This window comes from Dasypus novemcinctus, chromosome 7 (assembly GCF_030445035.2).
Source record: "Dasypus novemcinctus isolate mDasNov1 chromosome 7, mDasNov1.1.hap2, whole genome shotgun sequence".
Classification (NCBI taxonomy): domain Eukaryota; kingdom Metazoa; phylum Chordata; class Mammalia; order Cingulata; family Dasypodidae; genus Dasypus; species Dasypus novemcinctus.
The window spans coordinates 33161560-33172060 of record NC_080679.1 but is presented as its reverse complement, the minus strand read 5'-3'; the positions used below and the strand labels follow the sequence as shown (position 1 = coordinate 33172060).

Sequence of the window (10501 nt, the reverse complement as noted above, 5' to 3'; positions counted from 1 at the left end):
TTCCCTAAAAATCATTTATTTGTGCCTGTGTTATCTTTCTTGCATTGAAGGAACCTGATTCTTCATCACAGATAAGTTGCTCCTGGAAGTTTGAGGAGGTAAAGTTTTCAAGTTATGGCAGTAGGCAGTTGTCAAGGAACCAATGAAGTTTATTGGTGATCTTGAACTGTACCAATGTGGCAGCCTAAAATATGCTCCTATCAAAATCAGATTCCTCATTAGCAGAGGGAGAAAAGGAAGTGGTTGGCTAAGTACAGGAAGGAAAGATAGTTGTCAGAAGATACACTTTTGAGAGTAGTACCACCACTTAGTAATGGTTGCATGACTCTAGGTTTGTTATTTTAGTCTTGTTTTCCTATTTGGATGACAGCACTATTCTAATAATACCTATATCAAAAGAGTGTAGGGAGCAAATGAATCACTGTATGTGGAATAAATTCATATATTGTAAAACAGTGTATAACTGGTAGGTATTAAAACTGCTATGAACTAACATGGTGTCATTGGAAATTCCAGCAGCACCTTAAAGCTCAAGTTGTTTCTCCCTCTTCCTCAATCTATCAATGGTTTAAAATACATAGCGCCCCAACATGTCTCACCCTGAACACCAAAAAATAACAATGATCTCAGATGAATGGGTCAAAACACCAGGGGAGGGTCTGTGTGCAAGTCCATGCAAATAGGAAGAGGTGTGATAAATGGGATCTTTAAATAACATAACTGAGCAAGTTTAAAAGAACAGCTTCTAGTATATTATGTTGGAAATGCAATTGCTGTCCACTGACTCAGTTGACCTACTGTCTACTCAAACAACCATAGTAGTTAGAAAGAGTTAATGGAATGTCTAATGAGAAGTTAATAATTTAACTTATTTAAATTATTTAAGCGATCTTAAATTATTACACTTTGGAAGCATGAAGGAGTAATAAAAGCATTGTTCACAGCATTGGTGTCTCTGAAATGATCATCATACCTTTCCATGGGCTTGTTTTATCACTAGTGAGTTGATTGACCATTTAAGGTCCCATTTCTCCTCTCTAATTCAAGTACAGTGCTAATATTTGATACTCTTAAAATAAAAGTATTTGTAAGGACCATTTTTATAAACTTTTATGAGGGAAGAAAAAAGAAAACTCATAAATATATTAACATTATTTGAATACAACCTACAAAATATTTTATATGTTTTATTTCAAAAGGAACAAACCAACCAAAATTAATTAAGCATAGTCTGAACAGATGAGCAAGTCTGTACACATCAACAGGCATATAAGATCCATGGAATGTATCACATTCCAAACAACCAAAGGGTTCCACCCAGCTTGAGGAATATTTAATGAGATTCACAGACAGGGGACAAAAATAAGTCCATTCTCAGTACCTTGAAATTATTAACTCCAGAACAATACTTCCTCTTTCCCAAATGTTCTTTCTTATAACAAATTTCAGACACAGAGAGAATATTGGTTTTATATTTTATTGAATTTCATTTATATTAAATTAAAAATATATTTCTGACAGTCATGTAACAAAAAGGCAGAACAGTTTTCAAATTGTTCAGCTGGGATGATCAGTATGGAATGAGGCAAAGCAGGTTACATTCTACAGTTGCCTTTTACAGGTACAATTTCTTTCCCAAGAGCCAAGAGGATCCTTGAGAACTAACTGAAAAAGCCTAATCAGACAAATCTAAAATTCTGTTTCTTCCTCATTCTCAATAACAACAGAAGCTGGGGAAAGAAAAGGAGGATGGGGTAAGGGTAGGATGAGAAGACAGAATAAGGGAAATTATACTAAAAATATACTTAACATTTAAAAAGTTAGTGTGTGTTAAGTGCATAATCCTTCATAGATGAAATAGAAAAAATTAAAATAACATTACACCACACACAATTGGCATATCCTATTGTGTAAGCGAGTGCAGAGGTTGACTACGTCACAATAGTGCTGAACACAGTCACAAGTAATGTCAAAATAACTCCCAACCCAAAAGAAACAATCACAAGCCAATTGCTTATATACAAATCAACCCTAAAGACAATTATGTTCCAAATAAAGATGTCCACAAAAGAAAATCAAAGCAACATTATCCTTATTTACAAATGCAACTAGCCATGTCTTTAACAAGCTATAAAAATACTATTCACATTTTCAAACATACAGTAGTATTTTTTGTTTATTTCAAAAAGGCAGCTAACTTTGAATGGTGGGGTTTAAATGAAACATCAGTGGCTTAGCAGGAAGGTATTTTTGCACCCCTGTCCTTTGAAGATACTTCACAAGAGAGAGGGCTTGTTTTCTGTTCATAGGTTAAGAACATAAGGAAATGAATACAGATATATATCATACCTTAAACTTCTGCCCTTTCAGTAGAATGTCTCCCTTTATTACCTGAAACCATCTTAGTAAACTGCTCTGATGTGTATATGAGATGATTTTTTGAGAGATTTAATGTGACTCTTTTTGTGCTATGAGTTATCTGCAGGTTGATCTCATTTTCATTTGATCTTGTCAGGATGGCACTCAAGAAGGAGGTGAAACTAGTCATACCATGTGAAAATGCAGTTTCAACATGGAGCAATACGAGTCCCAAGAGCTTGTGACACAGGATGTAGACACACCAGCCAGTGAGATGTGCATTCAAAGTTAGCTGCCCTCACACAGCTGCTCTGTTTTATAATCGACCCATTTAACAGCAGTACCAGCTTATGCTACATATTTCAAAGAAACTTACTTTAAAAGAACAGCTTAAATATCTACACTTAGAAAATAACTTTCATTGATCATTACTGTAGTAATCCCAAAAGGGTTCACGGAGTGCTATGGTTGTAGTTCCCTCACTCTCCCTCCCAGCCCCTGAGAGATCCAGAAATATACAGGAAAATGACTCTCATGTTAAGGGAAAAGGTACAGTCCCCACTCCCACCCCCACCCCCACCCCCGATTAACTGAAAAATCTGGAAATGATACTTGAGAACAAGATTTTGCCAATGTATAGGAGGCGATTTGTGTTCCTTCGAAAGGGCTATAGACCTGGGAGAAACATGTACACATCAGGGATAAAAATAGCAGTAAAGGCAAAGTGGTTTGGACAAGTTAGACTATTGCCTACAAGTATGAAACTTTGTTTCCCTATATTTGTATATTTATACAAATGTTACCACTTCTCATGATATGGGTAAAATTCACTAGAGCATTTAAGGAAAAATGTCCTTAAAGAGCCAAATTAGGGAAAGAATGACATCCTATTAGACAACATGGATTTTCATTACCGTGAAACTACACTTATTACATATTTGTTAGATGGACAAACGGTCCAAAAAAGAATTACCCATGGTTCTCAAAGTTGAATGCCTTCACCTTTATGAAAAGACTCTTCATTTAAAAAAACAAAATACAGCAGCTGTAAAATATTTGTGATCAGAATAAAATAAGACAAAGTAAATACCTTCATTTTCAGGGAAACTGAATTTTTAATTGTATAAATAGATTTTTTATGGAAAGATTAAATCTAAGACCTACTAAGAGTTATGTGTGAATATGTGAGTTCTAAGATTCATGGCAGAGCTGGCATTTCAAATTCCTACACAGAAGGACATAGTCAGAAAAATATATCATCTTGGAAAAACAATTTTACTATCAAGTACTCTCTGTGCAGTTATTTATTTGAGAAATAATTTAGAAAATGTCCAAATTGCTAGGTCGTTTTATGGAAAAGACAGGCATTTGGGAACCGCGGCTAAGTCAGTGTTTCACAAAGCAGGGTGTGGGACCTCAGAGATCCACTATGGCTTAAGAAAGGTACAGCATCAGGAGGGCCACTTTCAACTAGTGCGTGGTGAAGAGAACGGGGCAGTGGTGCCAATGAGAAAAGAAATAAGGATGTTATTTTCCTCAAAGTTCCAGAAAGAAGTAAATTTTCCTGATTCCTAACAAGTTACAAAGCCAACGGCCAAGGAATGTTTTCCAGTGGAAGCATGTGGATTCTGCCGGGGAATTGAATCTTAAAATATTTTCAGCTCGTGACTATAGAAACATTTTGTTCTGCCCAAAATATCCTCTGATCAGGAATGAGATGAGGCAGAGGTCTACAAAAGTGACACATCCTGCATTTTGGCACTGCTATGAAATTAGTGGGAATTGATCAGAATGTCTGAAATTTCTAGTTTATAGAAGGTTTTCTTTTAATGAAATGAACATAGCAGCCCACAGTGTTAAAAGACATTCACCTGTGCAAACACGAGAGTTCCTGGCCTAAAATTGCACACAACAGATTTCGTGTTTGCAACTCTGGAGAGAATTACACTTGCAAAGGAATCTCTGGAATCAGAAAAATTCTATTAATTCTACCCAGAAGTTAAAAAAAAAAAAAAGCTGGCCCCATTGTGATGTCAGTAATATTAAGGTCTCTGCTGATTGTGATCTTTCAAAATTACACTTGATCCACATCTGTCTAAAGTCATTCATTCTCAAGCACATGGCAACAAAGAGACACCAGCCTGCATTCAAGTGTCTACCTGGGGGCAAGGCTGTCCTTCAAACTGATATACACCAAAGTTCAAGTACACAAAGAAAGGCACAGCAGGATTCTCTGCCTAGAGCATATATAGTTGAAGTTTATTTGTCTTTTTAACAACTAGAAGCCTAAACACCTGGATTTCTCATTTCTCCCATTACAAATCATCAGTCTAATAAAAATAGAAATAATGGAAATATAACAGTATGAGGTGTTTGTTTTAGCACTTAGTTTTCAGAATGCTCTTTATTAATTCCCTATTTTTGTTTTTGGAGACGAGAAAGGATTTGTCTTGATATAAAATGGCAATTTGTATATTTCAACTTTGAATATAAGGAGGTGAAAAAGAAAGCAGATGTCATAAATGCATTTTGTATACTTGCTAAATGGCACCACTCAAGTTTTGTCTCTGTATAGGGTAATAGAATATTTTTATTTCCTTTATTTCATTTCAAAGACCCCTTAAAGTCATATGTAACATATTTGTTCATTAAAATTAAATTCTACAAGGTGGTGTTCACAAACAAGTGAAAAGAATAAAATTCACAATACATAATTTTTTCTTCTATTATTCCTTTTTCTTAATTTAAATGCCTAAAAGCAAGTTTTCACAAGTGGAATCAGGTCTTCATATGCCTTTTTCAGCTAAACCTAACAAATGACAACTTTAAATAGCAAATTAACTTTTTTACTATACAAAACTTAATCCTACATTTTCATAACCTGCATTTTTTGCTACATTGTTAGTTTTCCAGTTTGAGTTATTTAATGACATTAAAATCATTTCATGATGGCTAACCTAACTAAATCTACATCTTACAGCATTATCATGGTTCAGCCCAGTTATATGCATGCTCTCATGATCATCTCTTTTATTACCTTATGAACTACACATACTAGTTAAGTAATCAATAATTACAAGTGGATGAATAATACAAGTTTTAAAATAAAGTTAGAAGTTCTAGTAAAACTTGTATTTACTCCTTCCTTGTAGAGCTTAAACACAGGTTTTCTGTTTGTTTTTTTCATTTTTCAAGCTTCAAGAAGTACACCGATAGTCCCTCCAACTTTAATTGGTGGCAGAACCTCATGGTCCTTTTACTGGCTTTTCCTTGGCATTGGAAATATACACAAACTTCATGCTTAGCCCTCTTTTAAGGGATTAATACCCACATTAGAAAGCCTGGGAGAATGATACTCCATCTTGTAAGTTATGGGTATTCAGCCATTTCTCCTGATCTAACGAGAAACAATTCTTAATTTTTAGTCTGCATATTTTAATCTGACATTTGATTTGTTTTTCATGCTCTTTTAAGAATGTTACAGAGAAAGAACTTTCATCCTAATCTGATCCATTACTACTATTTGGAAAAGCCAGAGACACTCAGTAGGCCAAGCCCATCTTTGCAGTGCATGAAGCTTTCTGGTTCTGGGCCCACCTTGGCTTTGAGGACCTCTCATCCCTCCTGTTTGGCTGCTTTTTAAACAATCACTGAGCTATGCAGTGTTTCCATGCCTGAAAGTAGAATTCCCCAAGATAGAATCTACAAAATTTGTTGATTGAAAAACTATAGTCGGTATCATTTTAATGTTAATTTTCCTCAAATTTACATATTGAATTCTGTGTATTTCCATTGATAAAACCAGCCTCTAGAACCGGATATTCCAAAGCCCTTTGCAAGCTTTAAGCGGCATATTTTAGTTTTATTCTAATGGGCTAAAGTATTGTATTCTTTAGAACAAAATAAGCTCTTTCGCACCCTCTCATACACTCAAATATATTTTTCTAGGGGGATAAAATAAAATGAAACAAACAACCTGAAAACAACGGCAGCCAAGTGTGTAATATAGTAATCATTTTACCATGAATGATAATGTGGACCTGTTGTGGAACATTTGGGTACATTTTAGATATTTGCATCCATCTCCAGTAAGTAGATTACCTGACATGGGATTGTCTCAAGTTCTTTGGAGAAGGATACTATATCAGCATAATAGATTTCTATTACCTTAACAGTAAAAGAGTTCTTTTTCTCTCTTCCTCTGAATATGTGATTCTATATTCCACATACAAGTAGAAATCATATGAATATTGTAAATAAGGAAAATGGCATTCAAAATGGAGGCTGCCTGGGATGACTTGGGGCAGAATTATTTATAAAGGAGAGACATATCCAAGGTTTCATAATGAATCATGTGAGGTCCTTTTTTTCCTGGTGACTCTTCTGAGTAGGTGGGAGAGCTGCTAGGCTGCGGCCCTGGATCATTATTTCTTTTTCATCCTAGAAGTTGGTGGTTGACTGAACTTCACCAGAAGGGATCTCAAATCCCTCCCCTGCTTTATTCACATTTTCGGTTTCTCCTTACTTATAGCTTGGGAAGAGACCTCCTCTGATCCCTCCAAGGTTCTTGGCTAAAGACTGACATGTGCTTGTTTATTTAATGGTTAAGTGAGAACCCAGATAGATCAACTAGCCAGAGATGCAATGTCCATCTAGACCAATTTGTGTTTGAATGATAACATTGAAATTATCCTATTTGTCAATGCCACTAACTTAAAAGATGTTGATTTATGTCCCAAATGAGTCCACAGATCTCCTGCCAGACAACTGACTTTATGATAGCTACTCCCAAATTAGTCCATGCAGTGTGATTTCATGAACTCATGGAGGAATTCAAATGTCATTCAGTATAAAACTCCCAAGTCTGCAAATGTTTTAAGTCAGTAATGATATTGCATTTATCTGGGTATTCCCCACAAAACACAGTACTTTTAGTAGACTCAAAATTAATATTGGCTAAATGAGGGAGTTGAATGTATAGATGGATTTACTTTTTCCTGGTAGGAAGAATCTTAGCTTTTCTTTAGATTTTTTTTTCCTCCAGACTTGCTCCATTTGCCAATGGAGATTATTTAGTCTTTCTTTTAGCTATAAACTATAATTGGATCCCAGGCATTAATGTTAGAATTTTTTTTTTATTTAAATGACTTGGCACAGAATTACCAAGAAAAGAGAGATTTAATTCCAACTTTCCTAATTATTGATGTTATGTCCCCTTTTTCTGGAGACTTATCCCTGCCATTTGTGCCCATTACTCATGTTAGCTCAATAGATAATCCTTTAAAATGATATGGTAATAATGATGGTTCTAAAACTGGGATGCTGCATTTGAAGAAAATGAGTTATTATACAAAGTATCAAAAGATTAGTATGTTGGATATTAAAATAATTACAAGAGACGATTCTTCATGTTTATTTACAACTTTTGACCCAAGGGCCTATTTATGAGTCATGAATGTTTGTGTTTTTCTTTTTATTATACCAACTTATGTGCAAAGAGTTACCTTCTACTTAATATAAATAGAGTCCTCATACTAGAAATTCCATGGAATTCACTCCAATCCTTACTTGCATTCCTTCATATGGAGTATACAAACTGGACAATTTTCCTTGCATGGCAAACTGATCTCACATGTAGATAATGTGCTGGCCCTGTCATCTTTGGATATTGTCCAAAGTCCTAATTTGCTTGGCTTGGCATTTCCACGGTCTTTCTTTCATAACTCTTTTTTAAAAATGTACTTAAATTAGTTAATTTGCTGGTTGCTTCCATATTGCTTCATTCAAATTCCAAAAGGGAGTTCAGAGAGAGAACAAATAAATTTATACCTTAAGTGCAAACTACATTTCCGAGCATCTGCCAGGTAGACATACCCAATCCAGTGTGTTCTTTCCAGTGCAATGGGTTCCCCATTGGGTCACCCCTGAAAATGTCAGTAGTTTTCATGAACCACAAAGAACTGTCTCTTAGTTTTCCTTCTACTCTTAAGAACACCAACTGCCTATCAAGTACTGTCATTTATGGAGGAAAAGAAAATGTTGAAGAATGACAGGGATTGTGGGGTTGTTCATATTCGATAGTGCAAAATATGAAAGCTAGATTGGATGTGGCATTTGACTAATATCTTGCCCACCTCTTCTAATTTTAAATATATGTTTAATATATTGGCCTTTCTACCATATTAAAATTATTTCTCATTAAACTGTCAATTTATAGCAACATATAAGAAGCTTTGATGTAGAAATCTTTGCAAATAGAAGTTAAAGCCAAAAACATGGGAGATTAATATAAAGGGACAGGCCAAATAAAATAAACATAAAAGCAAAAACCCTTCAAACATAATTATTAGTTATAGTTTTTATAGAGATCCAAAAATTATGAAAGCTGGGTTGGCCATTCTTACTTGCCAGGGTAGAAACTGTTGGAGAAAGAAATCAGATATTCAATCTCAATTACTATCATATGTGAGAGCAAAGGGTATTCTCTTGACTAATGGAGACTTTATTTTGATTTCTAGGACTGCTAAGTATGTACACAACAGTTCCTGTGTAAAGGAACAGAGGGCGTGGGTCTTTTGCGCATGTAAAAAGGGAGGAAGGGAGGAAGGAAGGAAGAACTAGTTTGACAGCAGGCAGTATTGCCTTAAATTTGCTGGTACTTCTCTAGCTGTTTCATTCTCCTGACCAACCCATGCAGAGAAATTAAGAAACAGTGTGGTTCCTCCTGTCTTTCTCTTTAGGTCCTTCCTTCTAAAGTTCAAGTTAGAGAAGCACATAACTATCATGGCATCTTTAAATCTTCCATTGGGAAGCGTCAAAACCACTGGCCTTGGGAGTAGAAGGAAGACCACAAGAGAAAGAGAGGGGATAGGGAAATTGGAGTGGGTTTGTCTCTCCACCTTACGACAACTGCTGAGCTTATACCACAGTATTTCGGTGTCTGTAGGGTGGAGGAGGCAGCACAGTGCCTGGCTTCAGTGAGAACTCAGAGAGGTATTCAGGATTCTCTGCCACAATAGGCCGGATCCGTCCATTCTGTTTATAAAAATATTTTGTGCTGTACTCCTGCAGGTAGTCTGGGTGTTGAAGGGAGCTCCGTGGCGGCAGGCTGTGGTTCCAATAGTCAGGGTTATCGAAAGCTTTCTTGGCCTTCTCTGGCACAGACAGAACGTTGTTCTTTAGGTACTCGGCATTCCCCAAGGTGCTGGCAAAGGTGTTGAGGTACAGTGGCTCATTCACATACTCATCCTCTGCTTTGGGTGGACCACTGGAAGCATTGTGGTATTCGGGATTATCCAAAGCTTGAAGGTCACCATTCTTCCTCCGAGAAACAAAAGGATTCTCCTCCACAGGGTTCAGGTATTCTGAAGGAATGCAAACATATCAGTTAAAATGTTAATCTGGAACATGTTAATCAGCAAAAGCTTCCACAGAGTGGTTCATTTCTTGCTCCAGAGCAATCAAAGCCACAGATTTGTTTTCACGAACTCTCACAAAATCTATTTTGTAGATTACTACTGCCACAAGTGGGGCAAAAATATTAGTAACAAAACAAGGCACCATCAAGGTTGGGATCTGAGTTCCCATGCCATGACATGAACCTCTTCCCTTTTAATTGCATTTCTCTTGCATACATAAGGAACCACTTGTTTAAATGCTTATGTTTTCTACAAGTTAATAATTTATGTTGGAGCATACGAATATCTATCAGGGTTAAATAGTCTTTAAATGTGGAGAAATCAGAATTTATATAGGGATATTAGAAAACCAAAGTGTACAGAGATTAACTCCACACCAGAATGAATGTATGAAGGGATAGTATTTTTACATCTATAGAGTTTGCTGTGAGTCAATAGGTAACAAATATTTGATAGGAGATGTTCCCCCAAAAAGTTTTTCCACATAGATTAAGAAACTCTAAGGAAAAAAACTCAACTAACAGAACAAATCTGAGAAGACATCTAACATGGCTTCAGTTTACTTGCTTGAAAATACATATACTTAACCATAAAGTATAATTTCATATATTTCCAATGGCCAAACATAAGCTTCTAATATATTAATAACAAACTATTCATTTGAACCATATGAAATACTGATTTTGTAAGTGGAAACTAGTCATGTAGTGCCTATTTTATATGGT

At 35.7% G+C, this 10501-nt stretch overlaps 1 protein-coding gene across 8 annotated transcripts in view; it reads right to left on the bottom strand.

Annotated features, from left to right (window-relative positions):
* Positions 1-1463: 1463 nt before the first annotated feature.
* ERBB4 (erb-b2 receptor tyrosine kinase 4) overlaps positions 1464-10501 on the bottom strand; it is a 1195692-nt gene continuing 1186654 nt past the window's right edge. For all 8 annotated transcript variants that reach the window (XM_058300185.2, XM_058300187.2, XM_058300190.2 and 5 more), the window contains one exon: positions 1464-9722. In XM_058300185.2, coding sequence (XP_058156168.1) covers positions 9277-9722 — 446 coding nt within the window. In that variant the 3' untranslated portion in view covers positions 1464-9276. The remainder of the gene's footprint in view (positions 9723-10501) is intronic.